Consider the following 21,806-nt stretch of genomic DNA (forward strand, 5'->3'; position numbering starts at 1 on the left):
TATATACTCAATTTCCCATGCAACTTCATCAGTACTCTGGCCCCTTTGCAACTTCCAAGTAATGGAGCGCATGTTTGCTGATCTGCAACGCGAACATGCGCAAAGCTTGCATGTGTTGCGGACAGTTAGAAGCGTTGACGTGTTTTACAAATCTGCTCTCTGTGTGGAGCCTTCTGGCGGAGACTTCATGGCGCACGAAAATGCGCAGCTCTAATGAAATATATCCGTAAATGGAGGACCAGGCTTCTGCTTCAGCCTGCAAAATAGATTTGACGATCGCTTTTTAGCATTTACTGGTGAGGTGTTGTAATGTCCACTGATACCGCACCACAAAGCAGCCAATAATGTCAGATAGGCTGTACAATAAATATGCGTAAGGACAGCGCGATAAACATACAGTCACGTACTGAAGTCCCTGAGTACACACCCATTCTTTTCCTGCTATAAAGCGTGAAGATTTCAGTTTCAATAAAACAGCCTGATTTTATGGTTTCACATGTTACACTTAAGACGAATCAGTGAATATTGCGCTAGTGTGCTTTTTAGTTATAGTTATATATATGATTTTTGTGGCATGTCGCTAATGAACTATGCACATTCACTTTCTTTCTAGGTGAGCAGGACACCGGTTAACAAAGAATATGGATAGAGGATGGTATATTGGACAGGAGAGGATTGCCTGCAGGAAATCTGTACAGCAGTTCTCTCACCCCCACAGCAATGTCTCAAGGCCCTGCATGACTGTCAACCTGACAGAGATGCTTCGGGCTAATAAACCTGATGCAGAGAGGAAGCCAATTCAAATACGCCCCCCAAGTCCCAGAGTCTCTATGCCAAAGGAACTAGCGTTCCACCGGAGTCTCTCCTGTGAACCCTTGCCCAAACCCATCATCCGAAGACGCTCACACTCTGTGCCCTCCTCCACAGACAAGAAGCACTCCAGAAACACTGGCGTGCGTTTTGTAGACTCTCTTGGGCTCGACCTGGAAGACATCAAGCTCTTCAAAACGGGAGATGATCCATTTGTACCACAACATGTCACCTTTAAGTTATTGATGGGTGCAGAGTTGGCAGATGGAAGGCACTTTGAGATCTCTTTGCCATACCTGAAACCAGTTTTTGCACAACAGCCTGGTGACCAACCAGAATTTCTGAATCGCCTTTGTTGGCAGAAAGTGTGCCTGGAAAGGGTATTGTGTTTTGAGCTGGGCATCATTGGAATCACCCAGGTCCTCAATTTAGACTTTGAGAAAGAAGTCAGAGCCCGCTATTCCTTCACAGAGTGGAAGAGCTGCACAGAAACTAAGGCCTCCTGGGTGAACACAACCACCAAGTCCTGGGATGGAGGAGGAGGCCAGTGCAGTTGTGATACTTTTCGTTTCCATCTCCCTGTGCCACCTTTTCTGCAGCCTGGGGCAGTGTTAGAGTTTGCCATCCAGTACAAAGTCTGTGGGACTGAATACTGGGACAACAATGACGGGCAAAACTATAAGTTAGTTTGTCATAACTACAAGCTCACTGTGCCCAGAGAATGTGAAGATAGCATGGTGCACTTCATTTAGGATGCTGAAGGAAAAAAAGCAGACCGCTTTAGAGCACTTTACAATTGCTGTCAGCTTTTGATAGTTTATATATGCACTGTAACATATGATGTTTGCTCCTTTGCATAACTAGGCAGACTGAGGGTTTGTTTGAATCAAATTCTTTTAGATTCAGGCTTCAACTCTGATCTGAGTTATCCAAGGTCAAAGTACCACACTAAAACACCACCAGTGCACCAACAGACTGTAACTGTAGTGCCATGCTTTTACTTTTGTGCTGTTTGTCATCAAGATTTACAGAGGTCAGAAAATACTTCTGCACACTTGTGTCAAAACTGTCTTGAAGCAGGTGCATGAGAGGAAAACTACAACTTTAGGCAATAAAGAAAATCCGACAGTCTTCCTGCAATAATGTCCTAGTTGGAAGTTAAACCAGTGTGCAGGATTTTTTCTCTATTTAAGAATTGCACAAAATTTTATTGGGGTCCTGCTGTTTTTCTTTCTTTTTTTATTATTTTATTTCAGTTTTTTAATTGCACTTTTGGGACATATAATGAAACTGACACCACTGAGAAGAATACATCCACTGTTAAATATTCAGTGATACTGAAAGAAATGCACTGCCTTCCTTTGTACCTTTTGGGTATTTGACATAAATCAAGCCAAATAACCAGTTTATTAGACACAATTTTAATGGGGTATATTAACTCAGAAATTAATTCACTGATTATTTTGTATAAGATTAAAGCACATTTATGCATATATGCGTGTCTCAGTGTCTCCGTGTTATAGGCCTTTTGATTTATATTCTTCCCTCGTGGTTGACATTATTATTACTGATCATATTGTTGTCAAACACATTACTAATCTTAGTGTTTGTTATTGCTGTTGTTTCGCGCATGCGTGTTAGAGGTGATATTTTCGCGCTCCCCGGCTTTATGAAAACCTGAGATGACGAAACAGGTACTTCGTGTGAGTTAATTTCCTCTTTGACGACATCATCTACCTAATTCCACAGTAACTGGTCTGTTATTTATACACTAAGATTTTCTTCTGAACATTTTTACTCGTTTAGCGCTAGCAATTAATCAGCAATTTATTTGGCCAGCGTCGTTTGCAGTAAGCCAGCGCTAGCAAGACAGTGGCTGGACGGAAGCCAAAAACGGACGCTGTATCCCCTGTAGTTGAACGTTAGCCGTTAAGTTAATTACGTTAGCCTCTCCAGGTTAACTGCGCTGATGAGATAAATTGACGATGTTAATGTTTAGCTTAAAATACCAAAATCAACCCAACTCAGTCAGTGTAGACATAAGTTGCTTATAGCCCCATTCATGAGGCGCACCAACATTTAAGTCAGTGCCAGTGGAAATACTCTTATCTTACTAAGTGAGTTTTTATATTGTATTGAAAGTATGCCACGCAACAGAAACACACTCAAGGTGCCACCAAGCAGTTATTCCTCGGGAGCTGCCTAGCGGTAACAATATGGCATAAGCTGCCTATGTGTCCTTTAGACAGTGAGTGCTTAGTAAGATGTTACCCCCGCCTCTCTTTTATTATTGTCGTTAGCTTGAAGACTGAAGTGCCAGAACAGCAGTGAACGACCTCTCTCCGTGGGAGGAATGGCATCTAGTCAAGCAGAACAGGTGAGAATACAAACCTTGGAAGTATAGCGAAAACATACACTGAAAGAATAATCACATATGGTGAACTGATACTGCTCTACTCTTAAGAGATATGTGTCTTAATAGTTTTTTTTTTAATCCCTTTTCATGTGAAGTTGGAGAAACTTGTTGATGAGGTGCTGAAGAGTAGAAATTTACAAGTACTGGATGCATTTTTGCAAGAGGATATTCATGAGGAGGCCACCTTAAAATGTTCTAAACAGTTCCTCACCAAATTGGACAAACTTGTCACCAGGGTAAGATATGACGCTGTACATCAACTAGTATGTCATTGTTCTGTATTATTTGGAAGTGGAAAGATAACTCTGTCATTTCAATTTATGTAGGGTTTAGATCAAAAGGATGTCAAATCTGCCAGTTTGGGTCTCACAGTCATCTGCAAATATGGGAAAAACCTGTTGCTGTCTGGAGGTCAAGGGCTACCAGGAATCATCACTCAGGGACTGGTCAAAAAGATAAGTATATAAATACAACCATCACCTATACACCTCCTATTCTAAGATACATTATTTCATGAGTACTGTAAATACACCTGCATGCATCTGTCACGTTGTTGATAGAAACATCTTGTGTGCACATGTTGCATTGGTTTGAGAAGTGCAGGCAGCTTTGGACCCAGGGCGGTCCACAAAGAGATGGGGCCTTGCTTAACCTTTCTGAGGACTTCTTCGATTCATTAATGGTGAGCTCATTTTCAGCAGGAAAGCTCACTTTGTGTGATAAAACACTGTACAAATTGACTAAATCTGCCATTTTGGCATCTGCAATCTGACATTATTTTCTTCCCTCTTTCTTTTAGATTGTTCATGAAGCATGCAAAGAGGGTATGTTTAAACTGCTTTGAGATCTATATTTTGATTTGTTTTCCTTCCTCAGCCTACATCTTTGTTAATTTTTGCTTATTTAGATCTGTTTGGAAGTTGATGATGAACATGCACTCATTCTGTTTCAGTTCCTGAATGATGTTGTAACATAAAATCATGAATTAACTATCCCTTAATTATTTATCTAACAAAATGTAAACCAGAAGATGTCACTTGAAGCTCTTTGATCTCTTGGTTCCATGAGGGATAGGGAACCTGCATGCCACATGTGAATGTTGTTTGAAAATCCTGCTGACTGTGGTTTTGTTCTGCACATTGTTGTTGTCTGGTGGACGTGACCCTCATGTAGTATAAAATCATAGGAAGAGTGTTGGTATTTTTAATTTATCCGACAAGACAAGTTTCTTATAACCATCTGAAAGCATGAATGCGGGCTTTATCCCAGTATTGACTCAACATGTGTTCACAGCAACATATGAAATCACCGAATCCCTTTTGTATCCCATTGGCCAACTGGCTGCTGATCCCAGAGTCTACATCCTGATTCAAAAAGAGGTGTGGAACAGTTTTAATGAATACTATATTTTGCTGAAGTGGCATTAAGTCAAATGGGTCAGGTGGTTACTATGAAATTAACATGTTTGTAATGTCTTCATAGGCTATTCGTAAATTCAACCATATTCTGGACAAAATCCCTGCAGAGCTAAAGAAAGAAAAGAAGATCCTATCATCTCAGGAGGCCTCAGATGTCATGTATGTGACAGGAATTACTTCATAGAGAATATATATTTTTAAAAGGATAGATCTTGGGTCTAAGATTGTGATGAACTGTATTGTAGTACCCACAAATACTTTTGAATTCTTCTGAGTTCTGTCTGTTTGTCGTTTTTCCATAGGATCAAACTGGCCGGCCAGATATTGGATTGCGGTGGTAATTTTTTTGGACTGCTAGATCTCTCAGTAATTTAACCACACTTAAACACAAAAACATACAAACACATTTTGTTTTTGTCAGATTATGATTTGCAGATTGCCTTAATGGAGGCACTTTGCAGAATGGCCACACCCAACCAAAGGAAGCAGCTGGCAGGCCACTGGTTCAGCATGGAGTATGTGGCCAAGGCCTTTGTCAAGATCCGCGATTCTCAGTTTGAAACGGTAAAAACAAATGCTTTCTAGCCGAGAACGTTATCTTTGCCTCGTAGAACTTGCATTTAAATGTTGTTACACTACAATGGTATTATATATAATATTTCTAGTTTCATGGAAAAGTGTGTGATTTCAGGATTGCCGCAAGTTTCTGAACTTGGTGAATGGGATGCAGGGAGACAAAAGAAGGTACTTTACAAATACATCATAGCTCACTCTTAGCCAAAGGAGATTTCGGGGAAATCCAGGGGTACAGAAGGTGGCCAGTAAAATGAATAATGAACAGGTCCTTGAAAAGATTTGGGCACCCATGTCATCAGTGAAACTATTTTTTTTTCTCTAATGCTAATGACAGATTTGCAATACTGAATAACACTGTTCTCTCTGCCTTCAGAGTCTTTTCTTACCCTTGTTTGGAGGTTTTTGTAGACAAACATGAGGTCAGTATCATCATAGGCATCATTAGTAGCAGCATTAATCTTTTTCTTTTCTGTGGAGAATAATGTTAAGGTATTCAGCTTGCTAAGTCAACCATTAACAAACAGCTTTTAGCAGATTGCATACATTGTACATAGAGGCACTACATATACAACACTGTGAAAACTATGGACGGTGTGTTACAATCATGACAAGAAGTGTCTTTTTATATTGCCATAGTAAAACAGAATCACAGAAATGAATGCCATCTAATAAATGAAGCCAGAAGTGGATTCTTCCATTGTATGCCATCATGAAGATTTATTTCTATATGTGAGGAGAATTTAATCAAATGAATTATTGCAGCTAAGATTTGAAGACTGAGGGTAAATTATTATAATAATACAGCTCAGTAGAGAACAGAAGTGATTTGTAATTTTCTTGCCATTTTTCATGATATGCCTGTATATTGCAGAGACTGTTTAAGAGTGTAATGCGATGAGAAAGTGGTCAGTGTAAAGCAAAACTTGTCTCCATGTAGAGTGAGATGTCATTGAAGCTGCATGATGATTGCATTACATGATTGCAGTGATCTGGCTGTACTTAAACCTAAACTCATCAAGATTAGTCAGATAAAAGTCATAAATTTGTACTTTCCAAAATTTATATGGAGTCCATAATGTACAAGTGTTGGTTTGTTGAAAGGAATGTGATTATGTTTTCAGCTGCTAATGCCCCGAGATGAGAACCTGGAGGAATTCTGGATTGACTTTAACCTTGGCAGCCACAGTATCTCCTTTTACTTCTCTCTGTCTGATGAGGAGGTGCGAGATAGGAGGTGTTGAGATATTTAGACAAGTTAAAAAGGGCTGTTAATTTACATTTGCGTAATGAATTGCACAGGTTGAAATAACTTTGTGTGGCTTGTATTTTTTTCCTTCACATAGGAGAGCAAGTGGGACACGTTGTGCATCAGCGAGAACGAAGTCCAAAGCTACACTGTCACAGGTTATTACTTCACAATTATCACTCAATTAGTTTCTCTCTTAACTCTTTTACTACAACAAAGCGGCTAAATAAGTCCATTGCACTGAAACTGGCAATGAAATTACATAGTACATTTCATTAAATTGTTGCTCATACTTAATGCCAGTGATTTTGCAACAGGTGTAAAAAACCTGTCAGTTACACTATAGTTGTAATGATCTATGAATGAACTTGGTAATTTTATGTGCCTTGAGGTTAATCAGGAAAACCGCAAAAAGTAAAAAATGTATGTTAGCCTTGAGCGTCAATAAGATATGCACGTATGATTTGTGTGTGACTACTTGGGGCTCTAGTTTCCCGGCACAGTGCAGGGTGGTGCAAACTCCACCTGGCCACACCTAGTTGGCGAAGCGCAGCTGTGCTGCTCCCCTGCCTCGCCCAGTCTGCGAAACTAGAACCCCTCATGTCTATGTGTGTATCTGCTCATGTATATATCAGTGTCTAATAGTTTGACAGTGCTTTGTTTCTTTCTAGAGGAGAGCAGTAGGCATGTCTTGAGGCTGAAGTTGTCAGAGTTGGTTGTTGTGGGTGTGGTGGAGGGGGCGAACCTTACCATCCGCTTCAGCTCCTCCCTGGACATCCTGCAGGCCGCTCGCAGAATCTTTGGACACATCAAGGAAAAAGTAGAGAAGCCATGGCTCATTTGCTCTGTCCCAGTTTATCACAATGCAGAAAAAGGATATTCCTCATAAGTTTTCTTAGCAGTACTGCAGCTTTTATTGCTAAATGTGGAATACATATTATTGATTAGAAGAAGTTCATTTATCGTAGATTTGGCATATGAAAGAACTGGGCATCTTTTCAAAAGAAATAGGACATTTTGACACAGCACATAGTTTAATTAATTTGTCAATCTTAAGGATTTGTTCACTGTGGTGTAACTTGTATCAGCTTGCATAACCATAAAACTGCAGCATTCTTGCTTCTGTTCCAGGTAGTCAAGAGTGTGCTCGTGTTAAAATGTGTTTTCCCTCAACTGATGCCTGGTGAGGTTGATCAGATTTCATTAACATGCTTCTCTCCCTGTCAGAGTGTTGTAGGCAAGGGCAGCACATCTGTAGTTAAGACATCAGTGAAGATCGTAATGGAGGAGAGCAACTCCCAGGTAAACAATGGCCTCAAGAGATAAGAGTGGTCGTTATGTCTCAAATTGGCAACAGAAGTACTTGGAATAGCTCTGTAAGTGTAACTGGTACTGAATTCTTGAATCATTTGTCTGTTGACAACAATGCTACCGAATGCCACTGTCTCCATACAGGCTTTTGTTCCAGAGAGCCAGATGTCTCCCAGTCAAAGTGAGAGGAACAGTGCTCCCTTCTGTTTACCTTGCCCAGTTGCACCCTTGCAGGTGAAAGAGTTTTTTTATACAAAATATTCGGCATTACTGTGTAAAGTAATGCAACATATAGTTTTTCCACTTTGATGGTGTGTATGTTTATCATATTTTACAGTGTCTGAAGACATTCTGTTGAAAAGTATGAAGCCGACCTTGTTTAGAGTTGTATAATGTAATTTCAGAGATGTAATTTCAGCTAATACAAGACAAACCTGAGTGGATCACGAGTTTCAGCTACATCTCACTAGACTCTATTCACAACTGATAAAAGTCCTCAGCCATGCTCCCCTGGCTGGGTGGGCTGGAATGCATCTCATGTTATTGGGATAAAAGATAAACTCTTTAGTCAGTTAATGTAATTGAAGATGCTTTTCAAAACCAACATTTTTTTAAATTAAGCTTTAACCTAATCACTTTAATTAAATATAAAAGTTTAATTAAACATAAAACTTGATCAGTGTCTAGAAATTGTAGTTTCTTGATCATTAAATTTTTAAATGTTACTCCTATATCTGTAATGTTACAGTTTTTGTATTTTTATAGACTGGCAGAGACTCAGTCAAGTCATTAGGTTTGAATCATTTATACAAAATTTAACAACATTTAAGTTTTGTACATTTTGTTAGGTGGCCAGTGTTAATGTAGTGAGATTTTAATATTTCATTAAAAAATACATCTCATAACTCGGAATCTCACACTGAAGAATATGTATGTTAAGGTCTCACCCTACCTCTGCTACAGTAATCGTGTGTGTGTCTGTGTTATAAATTTCTTGAACAAGATCCACATTTATTATTGACTTTGAACTTTATAAAAAATATTCATAACATACTGATCAAAAAGAACAAAATTCTGACCAAAAAGTACAAAATCTAATGTCGTTTGTTTGATTTATGCAAAAAAGGAAAAAATAAATTGCAATCTTCATTTTGGTCTTTTAATTTAAAGATCTGTGCTTCATTTCCGCCAGCCTAGCCACAGAGTCTGTGCATCTGCACCTAGATACTATTTGACATTATGGCTGTATCTAAAAGACTTATGTTTCTCTGTGCAGATGGTGTCTCCAGCCAAAAGGAGGATCTCAGAGTCAACCTACATCACCAGCAGTGCAGGAACAAGTGTGCATGGTGCCAGTCCCTTCTCTGTTATTCCATCAAGTAAGTGACAGCAGAAACTGCATTAGATACAGCTCTTGTAGAATCAGGCATCAGCATAATTTTATTAAGCTCAGGGACGTAGAGGTTTGCCACTTGTTCAACTTTTTTTTGTCATCTGGTAGTTTCACCCAACTGTCTTTGATATGATTCCCTCAAACTACCAACTACTCAGCATTTTATGATAATCAGGTTGAGAAAAAAAAATCACTTTTTTCTGATTTTGTTTCCTGTGTGCAACGTGTATTTGCGTTCATAATAAACCAAACTTAGTTGTTTTTAATGATTAAAAACAGTTTTCACCTATACTGTACATGAATAAAATAGTGTGTACAAACAAACTAAAGCTTGTAGTTTAAACAAAATATAACTTAATGCTTTTTCCCCTGTCAGAGACTTCTCACAGGGTTAAAGGGAAGACACCTCTGGAGAAGGGCTGTTCATATGATAGGCAGGGTGAAAAATACCTGGCAAAGCAAGGGGCAACTGTGCAGACCTCCAGAAGAGGCATAAATCCTAGTAGTTCAGTGACAGGTGGTGTAAGGGACCAGGTATGATGGAAACATGTCTGCATATACAGTATTGTGTTTGGTTCTTATTAATGGCAGCTTTCACTGAAAGAAAAGTGCAAAATGTGACTTGCTGTTGACAAGATGTGATATTGTTGATGTTATAGTCTTTCACTGTTTTTATGTTACTTTCCTTTACACAGAGTGATACTTCCAAACAGGTCACCAGAACTGAAGCTGAAAAATACAGAAAGGTAGCATTACCAAATTATATTGTTTTTAAATACCTGAATTGTCACCAGTATTATTTATGATTATTTACTGTATGATTCTTTATAAGATAATAACATTCATCTAGTGATAATGTATTAATTATAAATATTATAAAGTGCACAGTAAATTAGACACCAATTAAACACCATATCACACACAACACCTGGAATTTGTGCAGTCAGTGTGACACTGTTTACACCACAGTGGAGGTGGGCAATAGCTATTGGCAGTCTAAGCTATTTGTATGAATATCTCAGGGTTCCCACAGGTCATGGAATTTTGGGAAAGTCATGGAATTTTGTCAGCCTCAGTTACAAAAATCAGCCACTTGTCATTCACCAAACTCTGTTTATTTTACATTGGGTTCACATAATGTTAACAATTTTGAAAATAAGGCATTTAACGCATGAACACCTCTTTTGTTCAAACAGAATAAACTCTAGTAACATCTTTAAATCTGAAGTGTGTTTAAAATTTTCATCACAGAAAAAAAGTCATGTTCATCTATATACACTCCTGATCAAAATTTTAAGACCTGTTGAGAAATTGCAAGAATTTACATTTTGCACTGTTGGATCTTAAGAAGGTTTTAAGTAGAGCTTCAAAATGCAAAAAGAAGAAATGGGAGTGAGACAAAAAAAATTTGAGTAAGCAATTTATTGCAAACAACCATTAAACTGAAATAGGCTGTTCTGTCCTGTTGGCATCAGGAGGTCATGACAGTGTGGATACCTGACAGAAGATGACTCTGAATCCACATTTTTGCGAAGATTTGGGCTTTTAAAGGCTGTGGTCTTAAACTTTTGATCAGTTCAGTTTAATGGTTGTTTGCAATAAATTGCTTACTCTTTTTTTTTTTTGTCTCACTCCCATTTCTTCTTTTTGCATTTTGATGCTCTACTTAGAACCTTCTTAAGATCCAATAGTGCAAAATGTAAATTCTTGTAATTTCTCAACTGGTCTTAAAATTTCGATCACGAGTGTAGGTCATGGAAATTCAACATTTAGTCATGGGCAGTGATGAAAAACTAAGGGAATTTTGCATTTGATGGCAACCATGACATCTGTGCTGTAGCACAGTACCGCAGTATGTATCTAATGTGTAGCGCCTAACCATTTTAATGGCAAGTGAGGTATAGTTACCCCACTGTATGTCATAAGCCGCTGTTGTGTCTGTGCTTGATCTATAGAACATCCCATTGAAAAACGCAGTGGCGATGGTTCTAGCTGAACAGGGGAGAGAAGGGGAGCCTCTGGGTATGTTTTCACTAGTCTGATTGTCACTATAACCCTGCCTAGGAATACAGCAATGTTATTCCGCAGTGAGCCCAACACTGGCCATCTTTTTCTTACAGACCAAGGTTTTGTGCCTGACTCACAACCAACCATGAAAACTGAGAGAAGAATGTGAGTATTGTGAGTTACCTCCACACCACAAATTCACTCCAGAAACCTTACTTTGGATTTGTGTGTATGTGTGTGTGTGTGTGTGTGTGTGTGTGTGTCTGTGCGTCTGTGTCTGCGTGTGTGTGTGTGTGTGCGTGCGTGCGTGCGTGCGTGCGTGCGTGCGTGCGTGCGTGCGTGCGTGTGCGCGCACGCGTGCCTGGATCTGGGTGTGTGCATATTTTTCTACTCATATCTGTGTGTCTTCACTGTAGATATTCTCACTGCAACAAACTGGCAGTGTCTGAGATGTTAATGATGCCCACACAGAAAATCAATTCTCTGTCCAAACCTGGTAAGGACGAACTGTTTCCAATATGTTTGCTATGTCTAAGTGATCTGCATCCTGGACATTAATAGCACACATCAGGAGTCAAAGCAAAATTGCTATTTGTCCTACCTTTTACATTCAGTTATAATATATAATTAATATATATATAATAGTATATATATATAATAGTTATTTTATTTTATTTTTTATATTGCATTTTGCTTTGTAGAGCCAAGCCCAAGTCTAGATAAACAGCAGGAGTGTCCATCCTCAGCCACAAGAGTTTCAATTCCAGGCTTAGGGCCGGTCAACCAACAGCAGTTCCACAAAGAGCTCACCGAGCGCCTAAAGAAGGTCTTCAACGAGAGGAACCAAGCTCCTACGCCTCACAAAGTAGCTGAACCCCAAGGAAATAAATCAGAGGTTAGAGAGGATTCTTGGGGCAGAGGCCCTGCAGACCAGTGTGACTCCACATGGGAAGCGTCCAAAGAGCCCCAGAAGCAGCAGGCACAAAGAAAGTACCTGACCAAAGAGAGTAAAGACCAGAAGTCTGTGAAGGCAGATCTTGTTGCAGTCAAAGCCCCAGCCAAAGCTATCCCACCTAATGTCCTACAGGAGAGAATAACACCCAACCTTAAGGTTATAGCTACAAGGCCCCTCTCCAGCAAGGAGAAGGTATGAGTTGACTTGTATGTGGATCTTTGGCTACACGGTAGTAGGTCAGCTATTTAATTCAGTACTTTTAGGCAAAATTTGTATATCTATCTAGTAAATGTGCAGTAATGAAAGACTATCCTTTTTCTTCTGAAATGTGAAAAAATAGACAACAGAATTACTTAGATATTACACACATATTAAATACAAATATATAAACACATTGGCAAACCATCTTGCAGTTCATAGCATTCTGTTAGATCCCCACAGTGGTAGTTCTATTTTTTCATTATTTTTTAAGAATTGTGAACAATTCTAAGTAAAGGATTTTATATTGTTTCATGCCAAAGTCACAGTGATTTATTGTGTTTATTGCTTTTAGCAGACCAATGCAGTTGAATTGGCAAAATGCACCATCAGTGTGTTGATGCTATGAGTGAACCTTTACACCAGTAATTGAGATGTATTCTATCATGCACCATGTATTTAGGAGAAAAGTGGGCTATCCATGTGTAGGCTATTAATGACGTAGGAGCATCTGCATATTGCGCCCTATGTTTTTACTGTCTCCACCCAGAGAAATTCAGAGGTTGCAGGCAGCATGGTGAAACTCATCTCTAGCCATTACAAAAGTAACACCTACTCCACAGCTAAAGCCACAACAGACAACACCCCTCCATTACGGATCCCTCAACCTGCTAACAAGTACTGTGATGATGCTATGGTTGCTTAATGTTATGCTGTAGAAGTATGCTATGAATTCATAACCAGATGGACAATGGTAGTAATAGACTGTTGGACAACAGCAGTAGACTGTTGGAGCATGGTGTCTTGGCCAGGATGAGCACTATGCTATTAAATAATTTTTTCCTTTTTTGTAATAGGTCAATCTTTGATAAGAGCTGTTTCCCAACTGCTAAAGTAAGTGACCAGGGTACTCAGGATAATAACTTAAATTTGCTATTTAAGTTATTACCCTGCTGGATTCCCTAAAGGTGTGTCTTTTTCTGTTGTAGAGAGGAAAATCCAGAGCTTCGGGCATAATAGACTCCCACAACAAACCCCGAAAAAACTCTTTACAGCAGAGGTAATATGATCCTGCAAAAAGATTTGAGGTGTATTTTAGCATTTCAGGTTCTTTGGTGGGGTTTATATCATGCTTTTCCTTTGCCGTTGTACAGAGAAGACATTTTTGCGTTCAGGAGTGATTCTCCATTTAAAATTGGGGTAAGTAATACTTTTGTCTGTTATGTTTAAATGGTCCGCTAATTGGCATGATGTTGCAACAGTTTAAGAGGTGTGTTTTTATTGCTCTTTAGGGAAAGGATACACTTATTATTGGGTCCTCTGCCTTATCGAGCAGGTAAGTCTAATTATTAAGAATGGCCTATAGGCTTTGCTGAAACTGCACCATTTTGTAGTATTAAAAAGTCTAATTTCATTGTGGTGATGTTGTTTCATAGTGGCATTCGTGACTCCTGGACACTCCCCAGCACAACCAAGAAAGGAAAACCTGTGGCAGAAGTATATCTTCATAACAGTAGTGTCATGAGCATATTCTATCAGAGACATGTCTTTATGTATGTGTGTCAGAGTGTCAGATTGGGACAAAATTCAAACTGGAGGTACTGAAACTGAATCATGAGGCTTGCTGCACATACTTCTCTCTTATTCATCTTTTACCTTGTGTGCAGCAGGGCAAGCGTTACGTGAAGAAGCACCTGTTCAGTGACACAGACACAGATAATGCTATGACTGAGGTCAGCTGGCTAAAAGAGTCCAGCAGGAGGCCCAAACCCCAAGTTGCAAAATACTCCAGGCAGGCGCCTCCCAAGACTAAGCCTCTGCTACTTGATACAACACGTAGGCTTTATGCTTTACACTTGAAATGCGCACTCCTCCATGCTGATGTTACCATGATTTAGGAAAATGAATGTTTCCTTAAGGGGAATTTGCTTGCATTCATTGCAGATGTATCCCTTGATTTACTCTCTCCTCCAAAACCTGGAAAGGGGAAGACCAAAACCAGTAAGGTAGGGCAGTGTAGTTTTTCTAGTTTGTCTTACCATTCTTGTTAAAGTATGTGCCACAAGCCCAGGATGCACTACCTGTAGTTAGCCACAGTGTGTCACTGTTGTTTTACCAGAAGACATGGGGGGAAAAGAAGGCTGCGGAGCAGCTAGGGGAGACAGCAGCAGCTTCCAGCAGACAAGGAGCAGCAGGCAGGAGGCCCCAGAGAGCTGCAGCCACCACTGCCAAGAGCTACAAGGAGCCCGACACAGACGACAGCCAATCAGAATCAGAGAAGCCTCCTGCTTCCAAGGCAACGGTTTCCATTTGCTGTATATCTGTTCCTATAGATATACCATGTCAATTACATTAATTCCTTATCCTTTTTTGAAACAGTGCAGAAGTAATAACCTAGAACTGAGGTCTCTTTTAACATGTATATGTTGGTATTTAGTATTTTTGTATTATTAAATACTGGGTATCTGCTGATACCAAATATGCATTAGGTATTTTTGTAATGAATCGAGAAATGTTTGTTTTAAGACACACTTTGTAAAGTAAATATCCAATTAGTCCAATGGATGGTTAGACTTGGTAAGACTGGCACGACATCTGAACTCAAATGTATGGTGAAAATAACAGTGGTTGCATCTTTAATGCAATCCAGGATGTTTTCACATACAGTTTTTGCTGTTATGAGGCTCTTAATGTTAATGGAATGTAATATTTGCAGTATAGGCACAGACTGCTTTTGATCTACATGTGAGAAAGCAAAGTTCAAATAGGGTTTCTTCAAGTGCTGATTATAGTATTGTAATTCACTCTAATAATGCCACTCTACTAATGAAACACTGTTTACATTACAGTAAAGTTTTTGAATTTCATTGAAAAAACTAAAAGTGAACAAATTAGAGGTTGATCAGTCAGTGTGTAACCTGAATGATACAACATTTTGTGAGGTCAGCTTAGTTTCAGATACTGGATATTGAATTGGTACATTCCGACTTTTTGCTCCGAAGAAAAACTGAGATTTAGTTTAAGGCCAGTGGGAGAACATATGGTCCTAGAAGCAGGGGATTGAACCATTTTGGTATTTCTTGACACAAATTTAGTACTGTTTTATGTAAAACTAGACCAATGACAAGTAATTGCTATTACTGTAGACAAATTGCAAATTTTGTTTATCCGCCAATCAAAGTAGTCCTCTGTTGCTCAGTTGCAGAAAACTTGTCATAAGGCTGCTCAGGTTAAGAAGACAAAGACTACCCTGAGCAAAGAGCCCACCAAAAACTATAGGAGGCTGGAAAGCAGTGACTCAGACACAAAGCAGCCACCTGCTCCCCAGGTAGAAGCCTTCCACATTTCGTGTGCTGTCCACATAAACTTTTTGAGACACATTACATTGTTAGATTGAGCTGATATATGTTAACCTCATTGTACATGCTGCAAAGCATGAACATTTTATACTATATCAGAAAATATTTCACAGTGTGTTTGGACTGATTGTGGGATGTATGAGATGGTTTGTTTGCATCTGTGTACCAGTTTCATGCAGCGAGCTGACTATTTAGGTTTGTTGACCAGTTAGTACTCATTAACTACCATTCATCAAAACAAGTGTAAAAAGGTGAATAAAATTACCTCAGAGTTTACCATCAGACACTTGCATAGATGTAACTTCAAGAATTGTGTAGTTTTGAATGGTTGTAATCAAAGCAAACTATTGTTCATGAAATAAAATAACCCCAGGTAAGAGATCTGATTGGCTGCTGGAGTCCCATAAACACAAAAGGCTCTGCTATAGACCACAATGATTTGATAGCCAACTGTTGCAGCACATAATATTCTGTTCTTTTTTTGTTTGTTTGTTTGTTTTTTTGTTTACCTGACAGGAATGCTTGGTGAGTCCGCAGGGAAAATATGACAAAACTTACCAGGAAATTGCTGCGGTGAAGAGGGGAAAAACACCTACCGCCAATCCTATACATACCTATAAGGTAGGTATGGTGGTAAGATAGGTAGGTGTTTTTCTCTACTATCTACTTAGATAGTAGACTGATGATCTCAAACCTTTATTAATGAACTTTTAATGGCTCCCCTGGACCATTAATATTACCATCAGTATTAACATCAATAATAGCATGGTCCCCATGGTAATCTTGATATTTGCTCTGCAGAGATCGAGAACAAAGAATAACAAATATTGCCTAAGTAATAAATCCCACAAAAATAATATGTTGAGGATTATATAATACAATTTCATGAAGCTAATTTCTTAAATTCTATGGGTTTGCAATAATTTTTGATATGTTGACAACTGGCAGATTACAGTTTAGTAGAACCAGGCAGTTTACAGATTTATGTCACATATACAGGATATGCAAATGTGAACAATTAGCTTTGTGATTTATCTAAAACATGTAAAAGTGTTCTTCAATAGCTTTACACATGATCAGTTATATAGGTGCAAGATACGTATACCGATTGTGTGATTATGTGGTGGATAATGTTGATCTTACCAACCAAAGAATGCCATACTACAGTTAATAAGAAAATGTGACTGGACAGTGAGAGGATGTAAGCATCACTATGGAATCAAAATATATATTTTTTTTATTTTTTATCATCCTATCCAACAGAAAACTCAGAAGATTTGTCAAGAAACTGCTAACTTAAATAAGAAAAAGATCATCCATGCCAAAGACCAGATTACTGTACAAAAGGATTCTTGGGCTGCCCGCCTGGCCTCTCGCTCTCCCTCCCCTCCTTCCATTGAGAGGATGAGATGTAAGACAGTCTATGGAAGAACACACACATCAGCATCAGAGTTACATAATGGCCATTTAACCCTCTTGGTATCAGCTGTAGCCAATATATTGTTTGCTGGGGGTTTCATTGTAGGTTATAAGGCTGTAGATATAATTGAATATCCCTTGTCAAACTTTGCTAGCTAGTAAAAGTAGAGATGTAAGCTTTCGTCTACGGAAATTAATTTACATTTGTTGTTTAAACTACAGTCAGGTCCAAAAGTCTAGTTTTTTTTATATATATATATATATATATATATATATATATAGTTGGTGCTTCTTTTTCTGGAATACATTGCTGCAAATATGCAAACATGAGAAATGCTCATGAAATTTTAATATAATATCTTGTTCATATATCATTTGGTAGGGTTTTCTCAAATTGTTGTAACACTATACATTTCATTGAAATATTAACACATTTATACTCCTGATACAGTGTAGGTTGTTGTTGTCTTGGCTAATACCAGGTATTGGCTAAGGTGACATGGTCCACTTTGTGTTATTGTTGCTACCGCTGGAGCTTTAACTTTGAATAGGACTTGAGTTGAATGATATTATGAATTTGTCTGTAATAATGTAACAAGTACTTAGTGAAGCTGTCTGGGGCCAAATTCTTTTGAGTGCTGATAAACTTTATAACCTTACCTGTTTTACATAAAAGGGGAGGTTTACTTGGCCCACCAAAAAGTTTGAGTTTGCTGAAATCCATGTAAAGCTCATAACATCTTTTTAATCAGCTTATTGCAGTTTTTACACTATTTCTGAATAATTAATCTAATCAACTTTAAAGAGAAAATTGGAAAGTTTGTTATATAAATGACCCGATTCTTGTCTCTTTACCGTAAACTGATATGAAGAAAAGCATGTATATATCGACCTCTACTGTATCGCCTCACCTCCTGAGGCCAGCTGTCTGAACATCTGTGCTTATTTTGGCCCCTCACAGCTGCCAAGAGGTCAGCCCCAACCTTGGATATGACGCGCTCCCCTCTTCTCAGCCCGCAGGGATCCCCTCTCCATGCATCCCCAACCCACCCCCGCCAGAACACCCCCTCACCCATCCTGCAGCTACCCAAACCACCTCGTTCTGCTGTCAGCACTAAAGGAAACTTCCAGGCCTCCTCCTTTTACAATGGAGAGATTAAAGGCAACAAATCAAACTCTTTATCCCATCACTCTCTCCACTCGGTCACCCCTACAGGTCAAACCCCTTCATCTGGTGCTGCTAAGAGACCTAGTGCTGCTGAGGTAAAATAGCAGCTTTCCTGAAACCTTATTAATTGCTTAGATTATGACCCCCTTTACACCAGATATTGCAATCCAATCACATTATACCCCCCATGTGTCACTTAATTGAATCTACTTTAATTTATTAGTACATATTAATATCATAGAATACCAGCATATTAATATCAGCTGTAATAGGGACTTCCTTTAGACTAAAACATTTTTTGTCTATTTTTTATGTATTGAAAATTTAGGGATAATAACATGTTTCCTTTGATTTACCTCTCCTTTATAATATGCCAGGGCAGTAGTCTCAAAGTTAGAGAAGTAGGCTTATGACTTTAGAGTTGCTGGGTAAAATCCCCAGACCAGTTAGGAAAACGTGGGTGGGAAAAATTAAGAATGCTCTGACCTCCCTCAGCAACTGTTGAGATGCCCTTAAATGAGGCATTTAAACCCTAACTGACAACAGCAGTTATGAGTAAAATAAAAGACACTAGTTTGACTGTGCATCTCCAAGATGTGAATGCATGTGACTGTACAGCACCTTAAATGTAAAGTGGGCATTACTGACTTTCCCAGGATAAATGCACAATATAATTATGGCAGCATGTGATGTTAGAATTACACATAATGTTAGGAGAGATTAAGTAGCTTGATTGAAGTGACCTATTTAACACCAGCAGAGCAGAAAATAGCGTCACAACTCTCCATCTGTCCCCTCTTAATGCATTGTGGAAAATGTCTTTATCATTTAACTGTCACTAATCTGTGACAGGCATGGTGATTAGGTAATTGCTAAACAGATTGCCACATTTTTCCCTGTCTATCATTCTCTCATCACTTTCTACCTCTTTCCATTCCTTCATTTCTCTTTCTCCAGGTAAGTCCAATCCAGCAGCCACTATCCTCAGCACCCCAGTCTCCCTTGTCCCTTTCCCCCCAGCCCCTGTTGACATCTACAGCCTTGGAGCTGTGCAAGGCCTCCAAGGCTCCACATCCCCAGTTACACACATCTGGTAACACCCTTAACTATGACCTCCATTATGGCTCCAGTACAGTGTCTCCAGTATCCCAGGTGTTGCTGGGCCACTCCTCCACTAAGTCATCTGTACCCACCACTGGTACAAAAGGCAGACTCACTGCTGCCCTCACCCATAAAATGGAGGTAGGGAGGAATTTATTTCACCTACACTTAAACTCAAAAATCATATTTTATAGGAATCACAAATACTACTGATGTGTTGCTGGATTTAGTAATAATAATTCAACTCTAGCTGGTGGACAAATAACTGATATAGCGCTCTGTATGCTGACAGAAAACACCATCTTCAGACAGGAAACTAAAGCGTCCACTGCAGGACATCTTAGGTAAAATACCTTTTTCATTTGTCTTGATGCTTTAAGTCACCCTCATCATTTACTTGGTAAGACAGTTATGTAATGGATGATATAAGAAACAACTTAGAACTTGTCTCATAAGCTGTGGTTTCTGTTACAGGACCCAGTCATAAGCGCCACATCTCTCATGCCTTGACCAGTTATTCAGAAGAGGAGGACATGGATGAGGGGAAGAAGGGCAAAAGGATAGGGGAGCATTCTGCTCGAATGAGGCCCAGGAAACTGTTCAAATCCAGTAAGACATTGTAAATGTATATAGTAAATTACAGAATCAGTCAAGATTACTATCTGTCCAGTGTAGAGCGACATCTGTCTAGCAATGACTGCATTCAGTATGCCACACTTTTGGTCTGGTATGTACATGTGAAGCTGTTACAATCACATTCACACACTGCATTTACATACATCATTTTTATAATCCGATAGAGCTGTCATGTGAAATAATTGTTTTACATGATACTTGTACTGTAGGTTAGCGGGATCAACTGGACATTGGCAATAAGATGTGCTGCCTAGCACACAAAAAGCAAATTTAGAAGTAGCATTGTCATAATGATACAAAAATACCAAAATATGAAGGTAACACTGAGATACTGACCAAATTCTGGTTATTTTAACTGTGTTTTATCTCCAATAGTAGAAATAACTCCCATGTGGATTAATATGTACACTTTTTCAATATTCCAGTTGTAGAACCTCATGGTCAGGCCCAGACCTGTGGAAAACGGGGCAGCTTAGAAGATGTGGAAAAAAAGGAAAACAAGCCAAAGGAGAGAGCTTTCAAACCTACCAAGAAAGACAATCGGAGCATCAAGAATAAGAGTATAAACCGTGCAATTTGTGACACAGGTACACATAACCCCAGTTTTACTTTACATCACCTTTAATTTCAAGTGATTGTGAAAAGTCAGTATTTTTTATCAGAGCTCTCTTCTTCACCTCCCATACAGACAACTTAATATATTTGCTGGATTTGGAAAAATGATTTAAATTGAACTTAGTTAGGTCTAGAGAAGATTATGTTGCCTTGTAATCAGAATCTTCAGAATTTTACTGTAGCAATAATGTTGGTGGTATATATGTGGAATAGGAAGTTTTCAAATTGTATAGTGACATTACTGTTCTGTGTTCAACCAGTATAAATTCAAAAAGAGAGCAACCTAAGACTTTTTGAGTTCTCTTTAAAGTAGGTTTGTGGATGTGGAGAAGTATCCTGTAATGAATGGTCTTTTTGGATATTCTCCAGGCTTTTTTATTTTTCTTGTTGCTGTTGAGGTATTTTTCTCCTTTGACCTTGTGAGCCTGTTTGATCTTATGAGTATTTGGCCACAGATTATATATCGTCTGTAGTGTCTTGCGGAGGTGTTTTTAAAAGATTATTACTCATGTTTCATCTGCTGAGGAACTGCACAGAAACATTTAAATGTGCATAAAAATGGTTACACATCCTGCGTTCTGTAATAAAATCCACAAGGGATGTGCCAAGATTTTCTAATTTTCAAATAGTCACAAATTTGTAAGAAATTGCTTTGCTTATGTGACCATCAGTTTGTCTTAAAAAAAAAATCACTTTCTTTTTTTTTAACCAGTGCCTGTAGTAATGCAAGAGCTTATGTTCTCACATGAGTTTTACACGCTCAGTTTGGCTGACTTCCGAGAAATTATTGATTAAAATATTGATTATTGAATAGCACTTTTTGCCTGAAATGCCCATCACCACTATCCAAATGGGATATGTTCTGTCTTGTTTTTCATGCAGTTTAATCTGCTATTCCCCTGATTATGTTCTGTTTAACTGGCCATTTATGAAAGGCTTTTTATGTTTTTGCTTGAAGGGTGCCTTGGAGCTCCTTGTTTATCCCCAATATATGAATGTAATCTAAATTAGACTTTTCCAATGTGTACATCTTAATGCATCTGTGCTGTCTATATTTCCACAAGTTATTAAGGTGTCCCCTGAAGGCGGGGTTAGCCATGTGATGTCCTCCAGCATGGTGAGCTCCAGCCACTGGGAGTCTGAAGTTGAGGACGAAGACATGGACACCGATGAGGATG

At 38.8% G+C, this 21,806-nt stretch overlaps 2 protein-coding genes across 2 annotated transcripts in view; both read left to right on the top strand.

Moving 5' to 3' along the window:
• The first annotated feature begins 179 nt into the window (after positions 1 to 179).
• Positions 180 to 1,580, top strand: ppp1r3da (protein phosphatase 1, regulatory subunit 3Da). Its single transcript, XM_030054881.1, has 2 exons — positions 180 to 296; positions 614 to 1,580. The coding sequence occupies exon 2, from the start codon at positions 642 to 644 to the stop codon at positions 1,560 to 1,562; it is 921 nt and encodes a 306-aa protein (XP_029910741.1). The 5' UTR covers positions 180 to 296; positions 614 to 641; the 3' UTR covers positions 1,563 to 1,580.
• A 1,583-nt stretch (positions 1,581 to 3,163) lies between these two features.
• sycp2 (synaptonemal complex protein 2) overlaps positions 3,164 to 21,806 on the top strand; it is a 25,391-nt gene continuing 6,748 nt past the window's right edge. Inside the window, exons 1-38 of the mRNA XM_030056511.1 lie at positions 3,164 to 3,187; positions 3,322 to 3,462; positions 3,553 to 3,681; positions 3,804 to 3,908; positions 4,026 to 4,050; positions 4,520 to 4,605; positions 4,709 to 4,803; positions 4,947 to 4,981; positions 5,066 to 5,208; positions 5,336 to 5,388; positions 5,594 to 5,639; positions 6,342 to 6,454; positions 6,569 to 6,624; positions 7,138 to 7,286; positions 7,694 to 7,768; positions 7,922 to 8,011; positions 9,054 to 9,156; positions 9,547 to 9,704; positions 9,866 to 9,916; positions 11,126 to 11,192; positions 11,291 to 11,342; positions 11,594 to 11,697; positions 11,951 to 12,324; positions 12,881 to 13,008; positions 13,485 to 13,530; positions 13,623 to 13,666; positions 13,767 to 13,827; positions 13,998 to 14,166; positions 14,275 to 14,336; positions 14,450 to 14,626; positions 15,560 to 15,658; positions 16,206 to 16,310; positions 16,953 to 17,100; positions 18,070 to 18,371; positions 19,234 to 19,518; positions 19,670 to 19,721; positions 19,852 to 19,986; positions 21,693 to 21,806. The exon at positions 21,693 to 21,806 is cut by the window's right edge and continues 92 nt beyond it. Of these exons, the coding sequence (XP_029912371.1) occupies positions 3,164 to 3,187; positions 3,322 to 3,462; positions 3,553 to 3,681; positions 3,804 to 3,908; positions 4,026 to 4,050; positions 4,520 to 4,605; positions 4,709 to 4,803; positions 4,947 to 4,981; positions 5,066 to 5,208; positions 5,336 to 5,388; positions 5,594 to 5,639; positions 6,342 to 6,454; positions 6,569 to 6,624; positions 7,138 to 7,286; positions 7,694 to 7,768; positions 7,922 to 8,011; positions 9,054 to 9,156; positions 9,547 to 9,704; positions 9,866 to 9,916; positions 11,126 to 11,192; positions 11,291 to 11,342; positions 11,594 to 11,697; positions 11,951 to 12,324; positions 12,881 to 13,008; positions 13,485 to 13,530; positions 13,623 to 13,666; positions 13,767 to 13,827; positions 13,998 to 14,166; positions 14,275 to 14,336; positions 14,450 to 14,626; positions 15,560 to 15,658; positions 16,206 to 16,310; positions 16,953 to 17,100; positions 18,070 to 18,371; positions 19,234 to 19,518; positions 19,670 to 19,721; positions 19,852 to 19,986; positions 21,693 to 21,806 (4,201 nt within the window). The remainder of the gene's footprint in view (positions 3,188 to 3,321; positions 3,463 to 3,552; positions 3,682 to 3,803; positions 3,909 to 4,025; positions 4,051 to 4,519; positions 4,606 to 4,708; positions 4,804 to 4,946; positions 4,982 to 5,065; positions 5,209 to 5,335; positions 5,389 to 5,593; positions 5,640 to 6,341; positions 6,455 to 6,568; positions 6,625 to 7,137; positions 7,287 to 7,693; positions 7,769 to 7,921; positions 8,012 to 9,053; positions 9,157 to 9,546; positions 9,705 to 9,865; positions 9,917 to 11,125; positions 11,193 to 11,290; positions 11,343 to 11,593; positions 11,698 to 11,950; positions 12,325 to 12,880; positions 13,009 to 13,484; positions 13,531 to 13,622; positions 13,667 to 13,766; positions 13,828 to 13,997; positions 14,167 to 14,274; positions 14,337 to 14,449; positions 14,627 to 15,559; positions 15,659 to 16,205; positions 16,311 to 16,952; positions 17,101 to 18,069; positions 18,372 to 19,233; positions 19,519 to 19,669; positions 19,722 to 19,851; positions 19,987 to 21,692) is intronic.

This window comes from Myripristis murdjan, chromosome 7, assembly GCF_902150065.1.
Source record: "Myripristis murdjan chromosome 7, fMyrMur1.1, whole genome shotgun sequence".
NCBI classification, from domain to species: Eukaryota; Metazoa; Chordata; class Actinopteri; order Holocentriformes; family Holocentridae; genus Myripristis; species Myripristis murdjan.

Excerpts from the sequence above, each read along its gene's own strand:
- ppp1r3da (XM_030054881.1), top strand. The coding sequence starts at position 642 with ATGGATAGAGGATGGTATATTGGACAGGAGAGGATTGCCTGCAGGAAA.